The sequence below is a fragment of the Lepisosteus oculatus genome, chromosome 21 (assembly GCF_040954835.1).
Source record: "Lepisosteus oculatus isolate fLepOcu1 chromosome 21, fLepOcu1.hap2, whole genome shotgun sequence".
Lineage (NCBI taxonomy): Eukaryota > Metazoa > Chordata > Actinopteri > Semionotiformes > Lepisosteidae > Lepisosteus > Lepisosteus oculatus.
Window position 1 is genome coordinate 466,918 of NC_090716.1, and position 25,057 is coordinate 491,974.

General features: G+C 53.4%; 2 protein-coding genes across 3 annotated transcripts; both read right to left on the reverse strand.

Annotated features, from left to right (window-relative positions):
* Nucleotides 1-336: 336 nt before the first annotated feature.
* On the reverse strand, nucleotides 337-23,652 carry LOC107075840 (acyl-CoA Delta-4 desaturase-like). 2 transcript variants are annotated; one of them, XM_069181491.1, is made up of 13 exons: nucleotides 23,496-23,649; nucleotides 19,984-20,981; nucleotides 16,294-16,404; nucleotides 15,089-15,286; nucleotides 13,579-13,680; nucleotides 13,368-13,493; nucleotides 12,814-12,874; nucleotides 12,498-12,574; nucleotides 11,437-11,534; nucleotides 3,277-3,373; nucleotides 2,744-2,823; nucleotides 2,511-2,636; nucleotides 337-2,160 (listed from the first exon to the last, which is right to left on the reverse strand). In XM_069181491.1, exons 2-13 carry the CDS (start codon nucleotides 20,200-20,202, stop codon nucleotides 2,109-2,111), a joined length of 1,347 nt encoding a protein of 448 aa, XP_069037592.1. In that variant the 5' UTR covers nucleotides 20,203-20,981; nucleotides 23,496-23,649; the 3' UTR covers nucleotides 337-2,108. The 2 variants fall into 2 exon arrangements, with proteins under 2 accessions (XP_069037592.1, XP_069037593.1); XM_069181492.1 differs by lacking the exon at nucleotides 16,294-16,404 and having other exon boundaries at nucleotides 23,496-23,652.
* Nucleotides 13,687-15,081, reverse strand: LOC138224423 (uncharacterized; the record flags this gene model as incomplete). The annotated part of the gene is made up of 1 exon (XM_069181702.1): nucleotides 13,687-15,081. A coding segment is annotated over one exon (1,395 nt), but the record flags the coding sequence as incomplete, so codon positions are not given.
* Nucleotides 23,653-25,057: the final 1,405 nt, after the last annotated feature.

Here is a 25,057-nt window from a genome sequence, read left to right on the forward strand (position 1 = left end):
ATAATAATAATAATAATAATAATAATAATAATAATAATAATAATAATAATACAGTGTGTGTAGCCCAGAACAGACAGTGAACCTGTCCCTCAGTAATAATAATACAGTGTGATGTCCTATCCCAGCTTCAGGAATAGTGAGCCTGTCTCTCAATAATAATAATACAATGCAGGGTCTCCTGTCACAGCTCAAGGGAGAGCTGATGACAGACACTGCTCGGGTCATGAAGGCCTGGCAGTTTAGCGTGTGCAGAGTGTTGTATTGACTCTCCTCCTCTTGTAGGGAAGAGGCTCATAAACCCAGTTGCTCTGTGCAAAAGAAACAAGTACACCAGGGTCTCATCTGAAAGTTTATTGGACTTCAGCAGGGTTGTCAGAGGGGGGCTTGGTTCTTGTCCAGTGTCTGTCGAAAACAGCACCATCATAAAAGAACCTGTCCCTCTGGACTCTGAGCTCTGTCTGAGGAGCTGTCTTCTCTGAACCCTGAGCTCTGTCTGAGGAGCTGTCTGCTCTGGACCCTGAGCTCTGTCTGAGGAGCTGTCTTCTCTGGACCCTGAGCTCTGTCTGAGGAGTTGTCTGGTCTTGACCCTGAGCTCTTGTCTGATGAGCTGTCTGCTCTGGACCCTGAGCTCTGTCTGAGAACCTGTCTGCTCTGCACTCTGAGTTCTGTCTGAGGAGCTGTCTGCTCTGGACCCTGAGCTCTGTCTGAGGAGCTGTCTGCTCTGGACCCTGAGCTCTGTCTTGAGGAGCTGTCTTCTCTGGGCCCTGAGCTCTGTCTGAGGAGCTGTCTGCTCTGGGCCCTGAGCTCTGTCTTGAGGAGCTTTCCTGCTCTGGACCCTGAGCTCTGTCTGAGGAGCTGTCTTCTCTGGACCCTGAGCTCTGTCTGAAGAGCTGTCTGCTCTGGACCCTGAGCTCTGTCTGAGGAGCTGTCGGCTCTGGACCCTGAGCTCTGTCTGAGGAGCTGTCTGCTCTGGACCCTGAGCTCTGTCTGAAGAGATGTCTGCTCTGGACCCTGAGCTCTGTCTGAGGAGCTGTCTTCTCTGGACCCTGAGCTCTGTCTGAGGAGCTGTCTGCTCTGGACCCGAGCTCTGAGGAGCTGTTGGCTCTGGACCCTGAGCTCTGTCTGAAGAGCTGTCGGCTCTGGACCCTGAGCTCTGTCTGAGGAGCTGTCTGCTCAAGGCCCTATCCAGCCCCTGGTCAGCGCTCCCTCTCTGCACTGCTCTCACTACCCACGGATGAGTGGGCTGGTGGAACTGTGACCCCTGGACAGAGGCCAGAGTGCAGATGGACATCTTGACACAAAGTGTTTGTCCCTTCCAGAGCTGCTCAGGCCTGCAGTGTCTCTGAGATCAGAGAGGATTAAAGAAGATATATAAAAACACAAACACACACTTGCTTATTGTTAAATTAATTAAATTAGTTCTAGTATTAATACATTCAAGTACTTCTACATGGTCCCTAGGCCCAAAAAGGCAGAATTGTTTCCTGGTTCCCGTTGAGGACACGGACTGGCCAATCACAGTCCATCTCCTGGTACATGTGACAGGAAGTACAGAGGACTCAACTAGTCATCTGGATCAGAGGCTGAAAACAGCGGAACAGAGAAAGGAGAAACTGGCCAATTTCACTGCCCGAGCAAACTGGAGTGTGACCTGCTGGGCTAATCACTGTCTTCAACAGCTGATGTTCTCTGTAATGGGGATCTGGCGACATTTTTTTGCCCTTTCCTTCTCTCTTCTTCTCTCCATCAATCTGGGTGGCTTCTCTATTAAACACTCTGAGTTTCATCCATTTGTCACTCTCTCCTGCTGTCTTTCTCTCACTGTCTCTCTCCCTCCCTCCTTCTGTCTCCCTGTCTCTCTCTCCTGTCTCTCTCCCCCTGTCTCTCTCTCTGATTTTCTTCATTCTCTCGTCTTAGCGGTTAGACTTTCTTGTTCTCCCTCTCTGGGTTCAGCAACAACCAGAGAAGAGGACAAAGAAATGCAGATTGACAAATGTGAAGACAGCAGTATCAGGGGTGCAGATCAATGAAATGACCGCAGTGGCAGATGAGTTGATTGGCTGGGTGATAGGTCACTTCGGGCAGGACGGACAGACAGGGGCAGCAGCCTATTTGTGGAGGTAGGCATCCAGCCACAGATCTCCAGACTTCTTCAGGGAGCTGTGAGGAAGAGAGAGGGAGCTAAATACACAGACAGGGACAGAAGGCTTAATACACACGCTAGTAACGTGTTCAGGTGTGTGTTTAGCATGTTCCAGCTCATGCTGGTTTGCGTTGTTGTGTTCAGGAGTGTCTGGGCGTGTTCCAGCTCATGCTGGTTTGCGTTGTTGTGTTCAGGAGTGTCTGGGCGTGTTCCAGCTCATGCTGGTGTGTGTTGTTGTGTTCAGGAGTTTCTCGGCGTGTTCCAGCTCATGCTGGTTTGTGTTGTTGTGTTCAGGAGTTTCTCGGCGTGTTCCAGCTCATGCTGCTGTGTGGTGTTGTGTTCAGGCATGTCTTGCAGCAGGTCTTACCTGACGATGTCGGTGAAGCCCTGCCACAGCCCCTTGACACGGTAGGGCACCCCGTGCTTGTGGCACAGAGCCCGCACCAGCGGCGCCACCTTCCAGTAGTTGTGCCTGGGCATGGTGGGGAACAGGCTGGGGACACAGAGACGGGAGTCAGGCCCACGCGGACCGCGCGGACTGTCTGAGAGTCCAGTTCTCACTGCGCTCAGAGCGCAGGCTGTGTGCTCAGGGCTACTCACTGGTGCTCGATCTGGAAGTTGAGGTGTCCGCTGAACCAGTCGTTGAAGAAGGACTGCTCTATGTTACAGGTGGCGGCCAGCTGAGACACACAGGCAGACAGGGGTCACGACTCTGCACACACATCCCTGAGCGCTGGGGTGTTCAGCGCACAGTGCAGTGTGCTCAGGGGATGGGGCAGTGTGTTCATTGTGTTCAGAGGACAGTGTTGAGTGTGTTCAGGGGATAAGGCAGTGTGTTCAGAGGATGGGGCAGTTTGTTCAGTATGTTCATGGGATGGGGCAGTGTGTACATTGTGTTCAGAGGACAGTCCTGTGTTGAGTGTGTTCAGGGGATGAGGTTGTGTTTTCAGTATGTTCAGAGGACGGGGCAGTGTGTTCAGTGTGTTCAGAGGATAGGGCAGTGTATTCAGAGGACAGTCCTGTGTTCAGTGTGTTCAGAAGACTGGGCAGTGTGTTCAGAAGACAGGGCCGTGTGTTCAGTGTGTTCAGAGGTCGGGGCAGTATGTTCAGTGTGTTCAGAGGACAGTCTGTACCTGCATGCTCAGCCAGTCCTGGTGCTTCTCGTAATCGATGTCCATGGGGATGTGGTTCATCTGAGTCACCCAGACAAACCAGTGACTCTCCAGGAACCTGAGGAGAGGAGTCACACGCTGATCATTCCACAACACCACTGAAGCGTTCATTTGTGAATCAACACTGTGTTCATCCTGTCCCCCCCTCACTCTCTCCCTCCTTCACACTCTCAGTCCACATACAGATTAACACTCCAGTGTTAAGGGGATCCAGGTTGTGGTGGAGGGGGGTCATGGGTTATGTCAGCAGCCATATCACCCTGCAACTCACAACTGGCAGCCCCCTGAAGCTCAGCAGCCTGGTCAGTACCTGGGAGATGGGAGACCTCCTGGGAAAAACTAAGGCTGCTGCTGGGAGAGGTGTTAGTGGGGCCAGCAGGGGGCGCTCACCCTGTGGTCCATGTGGGTCCTAATGCCCCAGTATAGTGACGGGGACACTATACTGTAAACAGGCGCTGTCCTTCGGATGAGACGTAAAACCGAGGTCCTGACTCTCTGCGGTCATTAAAAATCCCAGGGTGTTTCTCGAAAAGAGTAGGGGTGTAACCCCAGTGTCCTGGACAAATTTCCCATTGGCCCTTACCAATCATGGCCTCCTAATAATCCCCCTCTATGAATTGGCTTCATTACTCTGCTCTCCTCCCCACTGAGAGCTGGTGTGTGGTGAGCGTTCTGGCGCACTATGGCTGCTGTCGCATCATCCAGGTGGGGCTGCACATTGGTGGTGGTGGAGGGGATCCCCATTACCTGTAAAGCGCTTTGAGTGGAGTGTCCAGAAAAGCGCTATATAAGTGTAAGCAATTATTATTATTATTATTATAGCCCAGTGATAATCAGAGAGGCTGAGCAGCTGACACACACTGCCCTGACACTACACACTGACCCCTACACACTGACCTGACCCTACACACTGACCCTGACACTACACACTGACCCTGACACTACACACTGACCCTACACAATGACCCCAAAGCAACACACTGACCCCAACCCTACACACTGACCCTGACCCCAACCCTACACACTGATCCTGACCCCTGCACACTGACCCTGACCCTACACACTGACCCCTACCCTACACACTGACCCTGCCCACAGTGTGTCTCTCACACACACACTGACCCTGTGAAGCCCGCAGTGTGTCTCTCACACACACACTGACACTGTGAAGCCCGCAGTGTGTCTCTCACACACACTGACACTGTGAAGCCCGCAGTGTGTCTCACACACACACACTGACACTGTGAAGCCCGCAGTGTCTCTCACACACACACACTGACACTGTGAAGCCCGCAGTGTGTCTCTCTCTCACACACACACTGACACTGTGAAGCCCGCAGTGTGTCTCTCTCTCACACACACACTGACACTGTGAAGCCCGCAGTGTGTCTCTCTCTCACACACACACTGACACTGTGAAGCCCGCAGTGTGTCTCTCACACACACTGACACTGTGAAGCCCGCAGTGTGTCTCTCTCTCACACACACTGACACTGTGAAGCCCGCAGTGTGTCTCTCTCACACACACTGACACTGTGAAGCCCGCAGTGTGTCTCTCACACACACACTGACACTGTGAAGCCCGCAGTGTGTCTCTCACACACACACTGACACTGTGAAGCCCGCAGTGTGTCTCTCTCACACACACTGACACTGTGAAGCCCGCAGTGTGTCTCTCACACACACACTGACACTGTGAAGCCCGCAGTGTGTCTCTCTCACACACACACTGACACTGTGAAGCCCGCAGTGTGTCTCTCTCACACACACTGACCCTGTGAAGCCCGCAGTGTGTCTCTCACACACACACACTGACACTGTGAAGCCCGCAGTGTGTCTCTCACACACACACTGACACTGTGAAGCCCGCAGTGTGTCTCTCTCACACACACACTGACACTGTGAAGCCCGCAGTGTGTCTCTCACACACACTGACACTGTGAAGCCCGCAGTGTGTCTCTCACACACACTGACACTGTGAAGCCCGCAGTGTGTCTCTCACACACACACTGACACTGTGAAGCCCGCAGTGTGTCTCTCACACACACTGACACTGTGAAGCCCGCAGTGTGTCTCTCTCACACACACTGACACTGTGAACCCCGCAGTGTCTCTCTCTCACACACACTGACACTGTGAAGCCCGCAGTGTCTCTCTCACACACACACTGACACTGTGAAGCCCGCAGTGTGTCTCTCTCACACACACTGACACTGTGAAGCCCGCAGTGTGTCTCTCACACACACACACTGACCCTGTGAAGCCCGCAGTGTGTCTCTCTCTCACACACACACTGACACTGTGAAGCCCGCAGTGTGTCTCTCTCACACACACACTGACACTGTGAAGCCCGCAGTGTGTCTCTCACACACACTGACACTGTGAAGCCCACAGTGTGTCTCTCTCACACACACACTGACACTGTGAAGCCCGCAGTGTGTCTCTCTCACACACACACACTGACCCTGTGAAGCCCGCAGTGTGTCTCTCTCACACACACACTGACACTGTGAAGCCCGCAGTGTGTCTCTCACACACACACTGACACTGTGAAGCCCGCAGTGTGTCTCTCACACACACACTGACACTGTGAAGCCCGCAGTGTGTCTCTCACACACACTGACACTGTGAAGCCCGCAGTGTGTCTCTCTCACACACACTGACACTGTGAAGCCCGCAGTGTGTCTCTCTCTCACACACACACTGACACTGTGAAGCCCGCAGTGTGTCTCTCACACACACACTGACACTGTGAAGCCCGCAGTGTGTCTCTCACACACACTGACACTGTGAAGCCCGCAGTGTGTCTCTCACACACACACTGACACTGTGAAGCCCGCAGTGTGTCTCTCTCACACACACACTGACACTGTGAAGCCCGCAGTGTGTCTCTCTCTCACACACACACTGACACTGTGAAGCCCGCAGTGTGTCTCTCACACACACACTGACCCTGTGAAGCCCGCAGTGTCTCTCTCACACACACACTGACACTGTGAAGCCCGCAGTGTGTCTCTCTCTCACACACACTGACACTGTGAAGCCCGCAGTGTGTCTCTCACACACACACACTGACACTGTGAAGCCCGCAGTGTGTCTCTCACACACACACTGACCCTGTGAAGCCCGCAGTGTGTCTCTCACACACACACACTGACACTGTGAAGCCCGCAGTGTGTCTCTCTCTCACACACACACTGACACTGTGAAGCCCGCAGTGTGTCTCTCTCACACACACTGACACTGTGAAGCCCGCAGTGTGTCTCTCACACACACACACTGACACTGTGAAGCCCGCAGTGTGTCTCTCACACACACACTGACACTGTGAAGCCCGCAGTGTGTCTCTCACACACACACACTGACACTGTGAAGCCCGCAGTGTGTCTCTCACACACACTGACACTGTGAAGCCCGCAGTGTGTCTCTCTCACACACACACTGACACTGTGAAGCCCGCAGTGTGTCTCTCTCACACACACACTGACACTGTGAAGCCCGCAGTGTGTCTCTCTCTCACACACACACTGACACTGTGAAGCCCGCAGTGTGTCTCTCACACACACTGACACTGTGAAGCCCGCAGTGTGTCTCTCACACACACACTGACACTGTGAAGCCCGCAGTGTGTCTCTCACACACACACTGACACTGTGAAGCCCGCAGTGTCTCTCACACACACACTGACACTGTGAAGCCCGCAGTGTGTCTCTCTCACACACACTGACACTGTGAAGCCCGCAGTGTGTCTCTCACACACACACTGACACTGTGAAGCCCGCAGTGTGTCTCTCTCACACACACACTGACACTGTGAAGCCCGCAGTGTGTCTCTCTCACACACACACTGACACTGTGAAGCCCGCAGTGTGTCTCTCACACACACACACTGACACTGTGAAGCCCGCAGTGTGTCTCACACACACACACTGACACTGTGAAGCCCGCAGTGTGTCTCTCACACACACACTGACACTGTGAAGCCCGCAGTGTGTCTCTCACACACACACTGACACTGTGAAGCCCGCAGTGTGTCTCTCACACACACTGACACTGTGAAGCCCGCAGTGTGTCTCTCACACACACACTGACACTGTGAAGCCCGCAGTGTGTCTCTCTCACACACACTGACACTGTGAAGCCCGCAGTGTGTCTCTCTCACACACACTGACACTGTGAAGCCCGCAGTGTGTCTCTCACACACACACTGACACTGTGAAGCCCGCAGTGTGTCTCTCTCACACACACTGACACTGTGAAGCCCGCAGTGTGTCTCTCACACACACTGACACTGTGAAGCCCGCAGTGTGTCTCTCTCACACACTGACACTGTGAAGCCCGCAGTGTCTCTCTCACACACACAATGACACTGTGAAGCCCGCAGTGTGTCTCTCACACACACACTGACACTGTGAAGCCCGCAGTGTGTCTCTCACACACACACTGACACTGTGAAGCCCGCAGTGTGTCTCTCTCACACACACTGACACTGTGAAGCCCGCAGTGTGTCTCTCTCACACACACTGACACTGTGAAGCCCGCAGTGTGTCTCTCACACACACACACTGACACTGTGAAGCCCGCAGTGTGTCTCTCACACACACACTGACACTGTGAAGCCCGCAGTGTGTCTCTCTCACACACACTGACACTGTGAAGCCCGCAGTGTGTCTCTCACACACACACTGACACTGTGAAGCCCGCAGTGTGTCTCTCTCACACACACTGACACTGTGAAGCCCGCAGTGTGTCTCTCTCACACACACACTGACACTGTGAAGCCCGCAGTGTGTCTCTCACACACACACACTCACACTGTGAAGCCCGCAGTGTGTCTCTCACACACACACTGACACTGTGAAGCCCGCAGTGTGTCTCTCACACACACACACTGACACTGTGAAGCCCGCAGTGTATCTCTCACACACACACTGACACTGTGAAGCCCGCAGTGTGTCTCTCTCACACACACACTGACACTGTGAAGCCCGCAGTGTGTCTCACACACACACACTGACCCTGTGAAGCCCGCAGTGTGTCTCTCACACACACACTGACACTGTGAAGCCCGCAGTGTGTCTCTCTCACACACACACTGACACTGTGAAGCCCGCAGTGTGTCTCTCACACACACACTGTCACTGTGAAGCCCGCAGTGTGTCTCACACACACACACTGACACTGTGAAGCCCGCAGTGTGTCTCTCTCACACACACACTGACACTGTGAAGCCCACAGTGTGTCTCTCACACACACTGACACTGTGAAGCCCGCAGTGTGTCTCTCACACACACACTGACACTGTGAAGCCCGCAGTGTGTCTCTCACACACACATTGACACTGTGAAGCCCGCAGTGTGTCTCTCTCACACACACTGACACTGTGAAGCCCGCAGTGTGTCTCTCACACACACACACTGACACTGTGAAGCCCGCAGTGTGTCTCTCACACACACACTGACACTGTGAAGCCCGCAGTGTGTCTCTCACACACACATTGACACTGTGAAGCCCGCAGTGTGTCTCTCTCACACACACTGACACTGTGAAGCCCGCAGTGTGTCTCTCACACACACACACTGACACTGTGAAGCCCGCAGTGTGTCTCTCACACACACACACTGACACTGTGAAGCCCGCAGTGTGTCTCTCACACACACACACTGACACTGTGAAGCCCGCAGTGTCTCTCTCACACACACACTGACACTGTGAAGCCCGCAGTGTGTCTCTCTCACACACACACTGACACTGTGAAGCCCACAGTGTGTCTCTCACACACACTGACACTGTGAAGCCCGCAGTGTGTCTCTCACACACACACTGACACTGTGAAGCCCGCAGTGTGTCTCTCACACACACTGACACTGTGAAGCCCGCAGTGTGTCTCTCTCACACACACACTGACACTGTGAAGCCCGCAGTGTCTCTCTCACACACACACTGACACTGTGAAGCCCGCAGTGTGTCTCTCACACACACACACTGACACTGTGAAGCCCGCAGTGTGTCTCTCTCACACACACACTGACACTGTGAAGCCCGCAGTGTGTCTCTCACACACACTGACACTGTGAAGCCCGCAGTGTGTCTCTCACACACACACTGACACTGTGAAGCCCGCAGTGTGTCTCTCACACACACACACTGACACTGTGAAGCCCGCAGTGTGTCTCTCACACACACACTGACACTGTGAAGCCCGCAGTGTGTCTCTCACACACACACTGACACTGTGAAGCCCGCAGTGTGTCTCTCTCTCACACACACACTGACACTGTGAAGCCCGCAGTGTGTCTCTCTCACACACACTGACACTGTGAAGCCCGCAGTGTGTCTCTCTCACACACACTGACACTGTGAAGCCCGCAGTGTGTCTCTCTCACACACACACTGACACTGTGAAGCCCGCAGTGTGTCTCTCACACACACTGACACTGTGAAGCCCGCAGTGTGTCTCTCTCACACACACTGACACTGTGAAGCCCGCAGTGTGTCTCTCACACACACACTGACACTGTGAAGCCCGCAGTGTGTCTCTCACACACACACTGACACTGTGAAGCCCGCAGTGTGTCTCTCTCACACACACTGACACTGTGAAGCCCGCAGTGTGTCTCTCACACACACACACTGACCCTGTGAAGCCCGCAGTGTGTCTCTCTCTCACACACACACTGACACTGTGAAGCCCGCAGTGTGTCTCTCTCTCACACACACACTGACACTGTGAAGCCCACAGTGTGTCTCTCACACACACTGACACTGTGAAGCCCACAGTGTGTCTCTCACACACACTGACACTGTGAAGCCCGCAGTGTCTCTCTCACACACACACTGACACTGTGAAGCCCGCAGTGTGTCTCTCACACACACTGACACTGTGAATCCCGCAGTGTGTCTCTCTCACACACACACTGACACTGTGAAGCCCGCAGTGTCTCTCTCACACACACACTGACACTGTGAAGCCCGCAGTGTGTCTCTCACACACACACACTGACACTGTGAAGCCCGCAGTGTGTCTCTCTCACACACACACTGACACTGTGAAGCCCGCAGTGTGTCTCTCACACACACTGACACTGTGAAGCCCGCAGTGTGTCTCTCACACACACACTGACACTGTGAAGCCCGCAGTGTGTCTCTCACACACACACACTGACACTGTGAAGCCCGCAGTGTGTCTCTCACACACACACTGACACTGTGAAGCCCGCAGTGTGTCTCTCACACACACACTGACACTGTGAAGCCCGCAGTGTGTCTCTCTCTCACACACACACTGACACTGTGAAGCCCGCAGTGTGTCTCTCTCACACACACTGACACTGTGAAGCCCGCAGTGTGTCTCTCTCACACACACTGACACTGTGAAGCCCGCAGTGTGTCTCTCACACACACACTGACACTGTGAAGCCCGCAGTGTGTCTCTCACACACACACTGACACTGTGAAGCCCGCAGTGTGTCTCTCACACACACACTGACACTGTGAAGCCCGCAGTGTGTCTCTCACACACACACACTGACACTGTGAAGCCCGCAGTGTGTCTCTCACACACACACTGACACTGTGAAGCCCGCAGTGTGTCTCTCTCACACACACACTGACACTGTGAAGCCCGCAGTGTGTCTCTCACACACACACTGACACTGTGAAGCCCGCAGTGTGTCTCTCTCACACACACACAGACACTGTGAAGCCCGTAGTGTGTCTCTCACACACACACACTGACACTGTGAAGCCCGCAGTGTGTCTCTCTCACACACACTGACACTGTGAAGCCCGCAGTGTGTCTCTCACACACACACTGACACTGTGAAGCCCGCAGTGTGTCTCTCTCACACACACACTGACACTGTGAAGCCCGCAGTGTGTCTCTCTCACACACACTGACACTGTGAAGCCCGCAGTGTGTCTCTCTCACACACACTGACACTGTGAAGCCCGCAGTGTGTCTCTCACACACACACACTGACACTGTGAAGCCCGCAGTGTGTCTCTCTCACACACACTGACACTGTGAAGCCCGCAGTGTGTCTCTCTCACACACACACTGACACTGTGAAGCCCGCAGTGTGTCTCTCTCACACACACTGACACACAGTGTCACCTCACCTGACGAAGCTGATGAGTGCGATGGAACCCCAGCCACCGAACAGAGGCACGTAGCACAGGAAGTAGCGCAGGTAGTAGGTGAGAGACCACAGCAGGTCCTGAGAGAAGAGAAGACAGACAGGTCAGGGCTGGACAGGACTGGAGAGGGCAGAACAGGGCTGGAGAGGGTAGGGCAGGGTAGGGCAGGGCAGGGCAGGGCAGGACAGGGCAGCACAAGGCTGGACAGGGCAGGTCAGGACAAGGCTGGAGAGGGCATGACAGGGCTGGAGAGGGTAGGTCAGGGCAGGGCAGGGCAGGACAGGGCAGGACAGGGCAGCACAAGGCTGGACAGGGCAGGTCAGGACAAGGCTGGAGAGGGCATGACAGGGCTGGAGAGGGTAGGTCAGGGCAGGACAGGGCAAGTCAGGGCTGGAGAGGGCTGGACAGGGATTGAGAAGACTGGAGGGCAGTACAGGGCAGTACAGGGCAAGGCAGGGCAAGGCATGGCAAGGCAGGACAGGTCAGGACAGGGCTGGACAGGGCTGGACAGGGCAAGGCAGGGCAAGGCAGGACAGGGCTGGACTAGAGAGGGCTGGACAGGTCAGGGCAGGTCAGGGTTGGACTGGACAGGTCAGGACAGGGCTGGACAGGTCAGGAAAGGGCTGGACAGGGCAGGACAGGGCAGGACAGAGCTCGACAAGGTATGAGAGGGCAGGACAGGACAGGGCTCAAGAGGGCTGGACAGGGCTGGACTGGACAGAGCTGAACAGGTCAGGACAGGGCTGGACAGAGCTGGACAGAGCTGGGCAGGGCTGGACAGGGCTGGAAAGGGATGGAGAGGGGTGGACAGAGCTGGACAGGGCAGGACAGGGCTGGACAGAGCTTGACAAGGTTGGAGAAGGCTGGAGAGTGCAGGGCAGGGCAGGGCAGGGCTGGACAGAGCTGGACAAGGCTGAAGAGGGCTGGAGAGGGCAGGAAAGGGCAGGAGAGGGCTGGAGAGGGCTTGACAGGGCAGGACCCTGATCCATATACATTCATTGCAATTCAAATAACTAGGGAGAAGTTGCAATCAGGACACTCACCACCCAGTCACGACGGGAGATCATGGTCTGAATTATCTGGATGTGGAAGTACACTGGGATGAGCAGGGGGGGTCCAACTGTACAGAGAGAGAGAGGGGTTAATACACACACACTGACTGGACACTCCAGTACATTAACACTGCACTGAGAGAGAGGGGTTAATACAGACACACTGACTGGACACTCCAGTACATTAACACTGCACTGAGAGAGAGGGGTTAATACAGACACACTGACTGGACACTCCAGTACATTAACACTGCACTGAGAGGACACAGAATGTGGGAGAGAAATATTGAGACAAAAGAAGACTCACTGAGGAAGAAATACTGGTGCTGATGATTGTAGGGCAGGTACTTCAGTTTCTTAATCCCATACTGGAAGAAAGACAGTGTCAGTGTGTTAGTGTGTTACTGCACCAGTCAGTCAGTGTGGTAGTAATTCAGGCAGTGTCTCAGGCTGTCAGTGAGTCAGTGAGTCAGTGAATCAGTGAGAGTCAGTGAGAGTCAGTGAGTCAGTGAGACAGTGAGACAGTGAGACAGTGAGTCAGTGAGTCAGTGAGACAGTGAGTCAGTGAGTCAGTGAGTCAGTGAGAGTCAGTGAGAGTCAGTGAGTCAGTGAGACAGTGAGACAGTGAGACAGTGAGACAGTGACAGTGAGTCAGTGAGACAGTGAGTCAGTGAGTCAGTGAGTCAGTGAGACAGTGAGACAGTGAGAGTCAGTGAGAGTCAGTGAGTCAGTGAGTCAGTGAGAATCAGTGAGTCAGTAAGACAGTGAGACAGTGACAGTGAGTCAGTGCATCAGTGCGTCAGTGCGTCAATGCATCAGTGAGTCAGTGAGTCAGTCAGTCAGTCAGTGAGTCAGTCTGACCTCCACAGGCTGGGTCTTTCCCAGTACGAAGGTGTGCAGCATGTTGACATCAGGGTCTTTCCTGAAGATGTTGGGCTTCGCATGGTGCTGAAAATGCCGATGGTTCCACCAGTTAGCGGAGGCTCCCTGAGGACAGACAGACAGGGCTTCAGTCTGAAGGAAGTGAAACACACTGACAGGCTGGAGGACTGTCTGGGCTGACTCAGGTTACCTTGAGGTGTCCAATGGTGAACTTGTGCAGCAGGTGGTTCCAGCGTGATGACCTGAACACCGACAGGTGTCCGAAATCGTGCTGCAGCCAGCCGGCCTGCGCCTGAGAGGGGAGAGGAGGAGGGTGAGGACAGTGAGGAGGGTGAGGGGAGTGAGGAAGGTGAGGAGGGTGAGGACAGTGAGGAGGGGGGTGAGGAATGTGAGGAGGGTGAGGACAGTGAGGAGGGCAAGGGGAGTGAGAAAGGTGAGGAGGGTGAGGACAGTGAAAAGGGGGGTGAGGACAGTGAGGAGGGCGAGGGGAGTGAGAAAGGTGAGGAGGGTGAGGACAGTGAAAAGGGGGGTGAGGACAGTGAGGAGGGCGAGGGGAGTGAGGAAGGTGAGGAGGGCGAAGACAGTGAGGAGGGGGGTGAGGACAGTGAGGAGGGCGAGGGGAGTGAGAAAGGTGAGGGAGGTGAGGACAGTGAAAAGGGGGGTGAGGACAGTGAGGAGGGCGAGGGGAGTGAGGAGGAGGGTGATGACAGTGAGGAGGGTGAGGAGAGTAAGGAGGAGGGTGAGGAGAGCGAGGAGGGTGAGGACAGTGAGGAGGAGGGTGAGGACAGTGAGGAGGGTGAAGACAGTGAGGAGGAGGGTGAGGACAGTGAGGAGGGCGCGGAGGGTGAGGACAGTGAGGAGGAGGGTGAGGACAGTGAGGAGGGCGAGGGGAGTGAGGACAGTGAGGAGGAGGGTGAGGACAGTGAGGAGGGCGAGGGGAGTAAGGAAGGTGAGGAGGGTGAGGACAGTGAGGAAGACAGTAAGGAGGGCGAGGGGAGTGAGGAAGGTGAGGATGGAGAGGAGAGCGAGGAAGGTGAGGAGGATGAGGACAGTGAGGAGGAGGGTGAGGACAGCGAGGAGGAGGGTGAGGAAGGTGAGGAGGTTGAGGAAGGTGAGGACAGTGAGGAGGGTGAGGACGGTGAGGAGGGTGGGGAAGATGAGGAGGGTGAGGAGGACGAGGAGGGTATGGAAGATGAGGAGGGTGAGGGGAGTGAGAGGAGTGAGGAAGGTGGGGAGGGTGAGGACAGCGAGGAGGGTAAGGAAGATGAGGAGGGTGAGGGGAGTGAGGAAGGTGAGGACAGTGAGGAGGGTGAGGGGAGTGAGGAGGGTGAGGAGGAGGAGGATGAAGAGAAGAGTGAGGAGGATGAGGAGAAAGATGAGGAGGAGAGTGAATGGGAGGATGAGGAGGAAGGTGAGGAAGATGAGGGGAATGAGGAGCATGATGAGGAGGGTGAGGAAGAGGAGAGTGAGGAGGAGGATAAGGAGGGTGAGGAATAGGAGAGTGAGGAGGGTGAGGAAGCGGAGAGTCAGGAGGGAGAGGAGGAGGGGGAGGAAGAGGAGAGTGAGGAAGAGGAGAGTGAGGAGGGTGAGGAAGATGAAAGTCAGGAGGGGGGGTGTGAGGAAGAGGAGAGTGAGGAGGGTGAGGAGGGGGAGGAGGAGGGCGAGCCGGAGGCAGACTGGTGCCCCCTGGCCCTCAGTACCTGGGAGGTGGCCAGCAGCACCGCGCAGAGCAGCGTCTGGGGCCAGCTGGTGCCCAGCGTCCACAGCAGAGCCAGGGCCAGCGCCTCCAGCAGGATGATGTGGCCCAGGTACAGCCAGAAGAACCAGGGCTCGGCCCGCAACAGCTCCATCTTCTCCACTGATTCCCGCAGGGCCCGGAAGTCACGGAGCACAGCCTCCTGCAGGCCGGGATCGGAGCACAGAGAGGAGGAGGGAGAGAGGCGTGGGGCAGGGAGGGAGAGGAGAGAGAGGAGACAGGGAGGGAGGGAGAGGAGAGAGGAGACAGGGAGGGAGGGAGAGGAGAGAGAGACAGAGGCAGGGAGGGAGAGGAGACAGGGAGAGGAGAGAGGAGACAGGGAGGGAGAGGAGAGGAGAGAGACAGAGGCAGGGAGGGACAGGAGACAGGGAGAGGAGAGAGGAGGGAGAGACAGAGATAGGGAGGGAGAGGAGACAGGGAGGGAGGGAGAGGAGAGAGGAGACAGAGACAGGGAGAGGAGAGAGGGAGAAAAGACAGAGATAGGGAGGGAGAGGAGAGAGGAGACAGGGAGGGAGGAGAGAGAGACAGAGATAGGGAGGGAGAGGAGACAGAGAGGGAGGGAGAGGAGAGAGGAGACAGAGGCAGGGAGAGATAAAGGAGACGGAGAGAGGGAGAAGAGACAGAGATAGGGAGGGAGAGGAGAGAGGAGACAGGGAGGGAGAGGAGAGAGAGACATAGATAGGGAGGGAGAGGAGAGAGGAGACAGAGGCAGAGAGAGGAGAGAGGAGACAGAGGCAGGGAGAGGAGAGAGGAGACAGGGAGGTAGGGAGGGAGAGGAGAGAGGAGACAGGGAAGGAGAGGAGAGGAGACGGAGAGGCAGGGAGGTAGAGAAGTGAGGGAGAGGAGGCAGAGGTGGAGAAGAGGGAGAGAGGGAGAGAGTTCATCTCCACGACGATGCCATTGATTACGACTCTAATTAGACTCTAATTAGGCAGACAGAGCTGCCCCGCTCCTCGAATCTTGCCCCCACAGGGGTGGCGTGTGTTATCGCCGAGACCCGGCCCACGTCACATGGCCTATCGCGAACACAAACAGGATGAGCTGGCAGGCGGGGACTCAGCAGGTAACCATGGTGAGGGGTGTGGCGTCTGTGAAAGGCCCGCTCTCATTGGAGTCTGCAGTTAAGGGGCGGGGTTGGGCAGGACTCACACTCTTCTGATGATCCTGATTGGGCTCCCCTGGGGCCAGCTCTCCAATCAGAAGTGGCTTGAGGAACTTGCGCACTAAGTTGGGCTCGGGGTGAAAAGCTCTGAAGGCGTCCTGAGGGAGAGAGAGGTCAGGGCAGAGTCTCAGTTAATAACTAATCCAGCTCACACTCCAGTCAGTCCAGTCTGGAGAGTCTCAGACTGCTCTGTCAGTGTCAGTGGAGTCTGATTATAATCCCAGTTAATAACTAATCCAGTTCACACTCCAGTCAGTCCAGTCTGGAGAGTCTCAGACTGCTCTGTCAGTGTCAGTGTGAGTCTGATTATAATCCCAGTTAATAACTAATCCAGCTCACAGTCCAGTCAGTCCAGACCAGCCTGGAGAGTCTCAGACTGCTCTGTCAGTGTCAGTGGAGTCTGATTATAATCCCAGTTAATAACTAATCCAGCTCACAGTCCAGTCAGTCCAGCCTGGAGAGTCTCAGACTGCTCTGTCAGTGTCAGTGGAGTCTGATTATAATCCCAGTTAATAACTAATCCAGCTCACAGTCCAGTCAGACCAGCCTGGAGAGTCTCAGACTGCTCTGTCAGTGTCAGTGTGAGTCTGATTATAATCCCAGTTAATAACTAATCCAGCTCACAGTCCAGTCAGTCCAGTCCAGCCTGGAGTGTCTCAGACTGCTCTGTCAGTGTCAGTGTGAGTCTGATTATAATCCCAGTTAATAACTAATCCAGCTCACAGTCCAGTCAGTCCAGTCCAGTCTGGAGAGTCTCAGACTGCTCTGTCAGTGTCAGTGTGAGTCTGATTATAATCCCAGTTAATAACTAATCCAGCTCACAGTCCAGTCAGTCCAGTCCAGTCTGGAGAGTCTCAGACTGCTCTGTCAGTGTCAGTGGAGTCTGATTATAATCCCAGTTAATAACTAATCCAGCTCACAGTCCAGTCAGTCCAGTCCAGCCTGGAGAGTGTCAGACTGCTCTGTCAGTGTCAGTGGAGTCTGATTATAATCCCAGTTAATAACTAATCCAGCTCACAGTCCAGTCAGACCAGCCTGGAGAGTCTCAGACTGCTCTGTCAGTGTCATCGGAGTCTGATTATAATCCCAGTTAATAACCAATCCAGCTCACAGTCCAGTCAGTCCAGTCCAGCCTGGAGAGTCTCAGACTGCTCTGTCAGTGTCAGTAGAGTCTGATTATAATCCCAGTTAATAACTAATCCAGCTCACAGTCCAGTCAGTCCAGCCTGGAGAGTCTCAGACTGCTCTGTCAGTGTCAGTGGAGTCTGATTATAATCCCAGTTTATAACTAATCCAGCTCACACTCCAGTCAGTCCAGCCTGGAGAGTGTCAGACTGCTCTGTCAGTGTCAGTGGAGTCTGATTATAATCCCAGTTAATAACTAATCCAGCTCACACTCCAGTCAGTCCAGTCCAGCTTGGAGAGTCTCAGACTGCTCTGTCAGTGTCAGTGTGAGTCTGATTATAATCCCAGTTTATAACTAATCCAGCTCACACTCCAGTCAGTCCAGCCTGGAGAGTGTCAGACTGCTCTGTCAGTGTCAGTGGAGTCTGATTATAATCCCAGTTAATAACTAATCCAGCTCACAATCCAGTCAGTCCAGTCCAGTCTGGAGAGTCTCAGACTGCTCTGTCAGTGTCAGTGTGAGTCTGATTATAATCCCAGTTAATAACTAATCCAGCTCACAGTCCAGTCAGTCCAGTCCAGTCTGGAGAGTCTCAGACTGCTCTGTCAGTGTCAGTGGAGTCTGATTATAATCCCAGTTAATAACTAATCCAGCTCACAGTCCAGTCAGTCCAGTCCAGTCTGGAGAGTCTCAGACTGCTCTGTCAGTGTCAGTGTGAGTCTGATTATAATCCCAGTTAATAACTAATCCAGCTCACAGTCCAGTCAGTCCAGTCCAGTCTGGAGAGTCTCAGACTGCTCTGTCAGTGTCAGTGGAGTCTGATTATAATCCCAGTTAATAACTAATCCAGCTCACAGTCCAGTCAGTCCAGTCCAGCCTGGAGAGTGTCAGACTGCTCTGTCAGTGTCAGTGGAGTCTGATTATAATCCCAGTTAATAACTAATCCAGCTCACAGTCCAGTCAGACCAGCCTGGAGAGTCTCAGACTGCTCTGTCAGTGTCATCGGAGTCTGATTATAATCCCAGTTAATAACCAATCCAGCTCACAGTCCAGTCAGTCCAGTCCAGCCTGGAGAGTCTCAGACTGCTCTGTCAGTGTCAGTAGAGTCTGATTATAATCCCAGTTAATAACTAATCCAGCTCACAGTCCAGTCAGTCCAGCCTGGAGAGTCTCAGACTGCTCTGTCAGTGTCAGTGGAGTCTGATTATAATCCCAGTTTATAACTAATCCAGCTCACACTCCAGTCAGTCCAGCCTGGAGAGTGTCAGACTGCTCTGTCAGTGTCAGTGGAGTCTGATTATAATCCCAGTTAATAACTAATCCAGCTCACACTCCAGTCAGTCCAGCCTGGAGAGTCTCAGACTGCTCTGTCAGTGTCAGTGGAGTCTGATTATAATCCCAGTTAATAACTAATCCAGCTCACAGTCCAGTCAGTCCAGTCCAGCCTGGAGAGTCTCAGACTGCTCTGTCAGTGTCAGTGTGAGTCTGATTATAATCCCAGTTTATAACTAATCCAGCTCACACTCCAGTCAGTCCAGCCTGGAGAGTGTCAGACTGCTCTGTCAGTGTCAGTGGAGTCTGATTATAATCCCAGTTAATAACTAATCCAGCTCACAGTCCAGTCAGTCCAGACCAGCCTGGAGAGTGTCAGACTGCTCTGTCAGTGTCAGTGGAGTCTGATTATAATCCCAGTTTATAACTAATCCAGCTCACAGTCCAGTCAGTCCAGTCCAGCCTGGAGAGTCTCAGACTGCTCTGTCAGTGTCAGTGTGAGTCTGATTATAATCCCAGTTTATAACTAATCCAGCTCACACTCCAGTCAGTCCAGCCTGGAGAGTGTCAGACTGCTCTGTCAGTGTCAGTGGAGTCTGATTATAATCCCAGTTAATAACTAATCCAGCTCACAGTCCAGTCAGTCCAGACCAGCCTGGAGAGTGTCAGACTGCTCTGTCAGTGTCAGTGGAGTCTGATTATAATCCCAGTTTATAACTAATCCAGCTCACAGTCCAGTCAGTCCAGTCCAGCCTGGAGAGTCTCAGACTGCTCTGGCAGTGTCAGTGGAGTCTGATTATAATCCCAGTTAATAACTAATCCAGCTCACAGTCCAGTCAGACCAGCCTGGAGAGTCTCAGACTGCTCTGTCAGTGTCAGTGGAGTCTGATTATAATCCCAGTTAATAACTAATCCAGCTCACAGTCCAGTCAGTCCAGTCCAGCCTGGAGAGTGTCAGACTGCTCTGTCAGTGTCAGTGTGAGTCTGATTATAATCCCAGTTAATAACTAATCCAGCTCACAGTCCAGTCAGTCCAGCCTGGAGAGTCTCAGACTGCTCTGTCAGTGTCAGTGTGAGTCTGATTATAATCCCAGTTTATAACTAATCCAGCTCACAGTTCAGTCAGTCCAGTCCAGCCTGGAGAGTCTCAGACTGCTCTGGCAGTGTGACTGTAATCCCAGTAACTGGTTGAGAGTGATACCCAGTGAAGTGTGTGTGTGTGCTGTGTGTGCGGGGTGCAGGGCTTAGGGATCCCGGAACAGATTTGGGGGTGTCTTACGGTGGCGTCCTCTCCAGCGTAGTGACTGATGACCCGTCTTCCCCCGGGGTGCCTCTGGGCCCACTTCGTGATGTTGTACACCTTCCTCTCGATCACCAGCCACCTGTCGTCTGGGTGGGCGTGTTTCTGCACCTCCTCCCAGGTGAACACGCCTCCTCGCGAGCCCCCACAGTCCGCCGTCCCCCCGCCCGCCTCCGTCTGCTGGCCCCCCCCACCCATCGCACTGTCACTCAGTGTCTCTCCTCTCTGTCTCGGTGTCTCTCTCTGTCTCAGTGTCTCTCAGCGTCTCTCTCTGTGTCTCAGTGTCTCACTATGTGTGTCTCAGTGTCTCTGTGTCTCAGCGTCTATTTCAGTGTGTCTCGGTGTCTCTCAGCGTCTCTCTCTGTGTCTCAGTGTCTCACTATGTGTGTCTCAGTGTCTCTCTCTGTGTCTCAGCGTCTATTTCAGTGTGTCTTGGTGTCTCTCTCTGTCTCAGTGTCTCTCAGCGTCTCTCTCTGGGTCTCAGTGTCTCACTATGTGTGTCTCAGTGTCTCTCTCTGTCCCTCAGCGTCTATTTCAGTGTGTCTTGGTGTCTCTCTCTGTCTCAGTGTCTCTCAGCGTCTCTCTCTGGGTCTCAGTGTCTCACTATGTGTGTCTCAGTGTCTCTCTCTGTCCCTCAGCGTCTATTTCAGTGTGTCTCGGTGTCTCTCAGCATCTCTCTCTGTCTCTCTCTGTGTCTCAGTGTCTCTCTCTGTCCCTAAGCGTCTCTCTCAGTGTGTCTCGGTGTCTCTCTCTGTCTCACTGTCTCTCAGCATCTCTCTCTCTGTGTCTCAGTGTCTCCCTCTCTGTGTCTCAGTGTCTCTCTCTCTGTCTCAGTGTCTCTCTCTAAGTGTCTCAGTGTCTCTCTGTGTGTCTCAGTGTCTCTGTCAGTGTCTCTCTCTGTCTCAGTGTCTCTCAGTCTCAGCGTCTCTCTCAGTCTCAGCGTCTCTCTCTGTCTCTCCCAGTGTCCCAGTCTTGGTCTTCAAGAGAAGAGAAAACAGTTTTAAAACATTTTAATTTTTCTGTTTTTAAAAAGAATTATAATAGCAATACTAGTAACCCTTTGCTTATCCATGAATTGTCTAACCAGTTTACCCAGTTCTGGGTTGTGGGGGAGCTGGAGCCTGCTGAGGCAAACAAAGGGCATTAGTCAGAGTGCACCCTGGACATCACAGGGAGGACACACACTCACACACTCACACTCACACACTCACACACTCACACACACTCACTCACACACTCACTCTCACACTCACTCTCACACTCACTCTCACACACACACTCACACACACTCACTCACACACACTCACACTCACACTCACACACACTCACTCACACACACTCACACACACTCACACACACACACACACTCACACACACACTCACACACACACACTCACACACACTCACACACACACTCACACACACTCACACACACTCACACTCACACACACTCACAATCACACACTCACACAATCACTCACACACACTCACACACTCACTCTCACACACTCACTCACACACTCACACTCACACTCTCACACTCACACACACACACACACTCACACACACTCACACACACACACACACTCACACACACACACTCACACACACTCACTCACACACACTCACTCACACACACACTCACACACACACACACTCACACACACTCACTCACTCTCACACACACCCACACACACTCACACACTCACTCACACACACTCACACACACTCACTCACACACACTCACACACACTCACTCACACACACTCACACACACACACTCACTCTCACACACACCCACACACACACTCACTCACACACACTCACACACACTCACTCACACTCACACACACACTCACACACTAACACACACACTCACACTCACTCACACACACACTCACTCACACACACTCACTCACACACTCACTCACACACTCACTCACACACTCACACACACTCACACACACTCACACACACACACTCACTCTCACACACACACACTCACACACACTCACTCACACACACACTCACACACACACTCACTCACACAAACACACACACTCACTCACACACACTCACACTCACACACTCACACACACACACTCATACTCACTCACACTCACTCACACACTCATTCTCACACACACACACTCACTCACACACTCACTCACACACACACTCACACACACTCACACACACTCACTCACACACACACACTCACTCACACACACACTCACTCACACACTCACACACACACTCACACACACACTCACACTCACACACACTCACACTCACACACACACACTCACACACACACTCATACACACACTTGAATTGAAGTGAACTGTTAGAGAGGTACAGGAGTGAAACAGAACCGCAGTCGAATACAAAAGGAAACCTGACACTGCAACAGAAGCAGGACAGAGGAGAGCTGACTGCAACTCTCTCTCCTCCTGTCTCTCTCTCCCTCCTCCTGTCTCTCTCTCTCCTCCTGTCTCTCTCTCTCTCCTCCTGTCTCTCTCCCTCCTCCTGTCTCTCTCTCTCTGCTCCTGGCTCTCTCTCTCTGCTCCTGTCTCTCTGCTCCTGTCTCTCCATTGAAACAGGCTTATTGGAGTGACAGGTAAGTTACTGTGCTGACACAGCAGATACAGTCACCACAACCTCTGCAGACATTTACAGTACAAGACAAACACGTCACAGGACTTTCACACACAACACTTGTTGATCTCCCGTCTCTCTCTCTGCTCCTGTCTCTCTGAGCCAGTCTGTCTCTCTCTGCTCCTGTCTGTCTCTCTCCCCATCTCGGTCTCTCTCTCTGCTCCTGTCTGTCTCTCTCCCCATCTCTGTCTCTCTCTCTCTGCTCTTGTCTGTCTCTCTCTGCTCCTATCTCTCTCTCAGCTCCTGTCTGTCTCTCTCTCCATTTCGGTCTCTCTCTGCTCCTGTCTCTCTCCCCATCTCGGTCTCTCTCTGCTCCTGTCTCTCTCTGCTCCTGTCTCTCTCCCCATCTCGGTCTCTCTCTGATCCTATCTCTCTCTCTCCCCATCTCTGTCTCTCTCCCCTTCTCGGTCTCTCTCTGCTCCTGTCTGTCTCTCTCCCCATCTCTGTCTCTCTCCCCTTCTCGGTCTCTCTCTGCTCCTGTCGGTCTCTCTCCCCATCTCGGTCTCTCTCTCTCCCCATCTCGGTCTCTCTCTGCTCCTGTCTCTCTCCTCCTGTCTGTCTCTCTCCCCATCTCGGTCTCTCTCTGCTCCTATCTCTCTCTCTGCTCCTGTCTGTCTCTCTCCCCATCTCTGTCTCTCTCTGCTCCTGTCTCTCCCTCTCTCTCCAGGATATTTGCAGCCTATCCCTGTATCCCCGTGTTCGCTCCGGTCTCGCGCCGGGCCCGTGCAGGCAGGTGCCGGGATGCGCCTGCTCCGGAGCACGGATCGGCGCGAGAACCCAGCCGCGCGCGCGTCGCGCCCCGGAGCCGTGAAAGCCTCGCGCCCCACACTCACCGTCCCCGCGCGAGCGCCGGTCCACAGCCCGAGCGGCTCCTGTCTCCGTCTCTGCTCCTGCAAAACCGCTACTATGACATTTCTTACGCGAGCATCGCTGCGTCCCTCCTCCTCCTCCTCCTCCCTCCTCCCGTCCCCGCGACCCCGGCTCCTCCGCGATCAGCCGAGCCGCGCGGAGCCAATCCGCGGCCGCCGCTCGCCGGCCAAGACTCTGCAATTGGTGCGGCGCTGCTCTCGCGAACGCGGTCCCGGAGAGAGGCTTTGTGCGGCTCGCGCTCTGTCTGTGGGAATACCGGCTCGCGGGGAGGGGGGTGCGCGAGCGTGGGTCTCACCGACAGGGAGCCCCCACAGAGCCCGGCAGCCCCGGACCAACACTCTGCTCTCGCCATCAGAGGTGACTGTTCTGTGCTGCTCACAGCGAGACCCACACAGTCTAGTCTACTAGCCCCGTGAGAGCAGGGTAAAAACACAGTACAGTGTACAGTAGTAAATCAGAGTGAGATCTGGGTAAAAGCACAGTACAGTGCAGTAAAGCCCCGTGAGAGCAGGGTAAAAACACAGAACAGTGTACAGTAGTAAATCAGAGTGAGATCTGGGTAAAAGCACAGTACAGTGCAGTAAAGCCCCGTGAGAGCAGGGTAAAAACACAGTACAGTGCACAGTAGTAAATCAGAGTGAGATCTGGGTAAAAGCACAGTACAGTGCAGTAAAGCCCCGTGAGAGCAGGGTAGAAACACAGTACAGTGCAGTAAACCCCAGTGAGATCTGGGAAAAAGCACAGTACAGAGCAGTAAAGCCCAGTGAGATCAGGGTAAAAACAGTACAGTGCAGTAAATCAGAGTGAGATCTGGGTAGAAACACGGTACAGTGCACCAAAGCCCAGTGAGATCAGGGTAAAAACACAGTACAGTGCAGTAAAGCCCTGTGAGAGCAGGGTAAAAACAAAGTACAGTGTACAGTTGTAAATAAGAGTGAGATCTTGGTAAAAGCACAGTACAGTGCAGTAAAGCCCCGTGAGAGCAGGGTAAAAACACAGAACAGTGTACAGTAGTAAATCAGAGTGAGATCTGGGTAAAAGCACAGTACAGTGCAGTAAAGCCCCGTGAGAGCAGGGTAGAAACACAGTACAGTGCAGTAAAGCCCAGTGAGATCAGGGTAAAAACACAGTACAGTGCAGTAAAGCCCCATGAGAGCAGGGTAGAAACACAGTACAGTGCAGTAAAGCCCAGTGAGATCAGGGTAAAAACAGTAATAATAATAATAACAATAACAATAATAATAATAATAATAATAATAATAATAATAAACTCTATTTTATATAGCGCCTTTAAAGGTGGCTTCTCAAAGCGCTTTACAGGATGACAATAACAATAAATAAGAAGACTACAACAATAAATAAGAAAATTTCACAAGACAGGACACAAATATAATTACAACAATACAACAATAACAATAGAGGAGACCGTGGAAGATGGTATTAAGAAGAGCAGAGGGGTGAAGAATGGAACCAGTTAAGTAAAGGCTTTTCTGAAGAAGAAGGTTTTGAGTCTGGATTTGAAGGA

Coding starts and splice junctions, on each gene's coding strand:
- LOC107075840 (XM_069181491.1), bottom strand. CDS start 20,202: ATGGGTGGGGGGGGCCAGCAGACGGAGGCGGGCGGGGGGACGGCGGAC. Junction 12,875..13,367: donor GAAAGACCCAGCCTGTGGAG/GTCAGACTGACT, acceptor TCTTTCTTCCAG/TATGGGATTAAGAAACTGAA. Junction 3,374..11,436: donor GCACTCATCAGCTTCGTCAG/GTGAGGTGACAC, acceptor TCCTCTCCTCAG/GTTCCTGGAGAGTCACTGGT.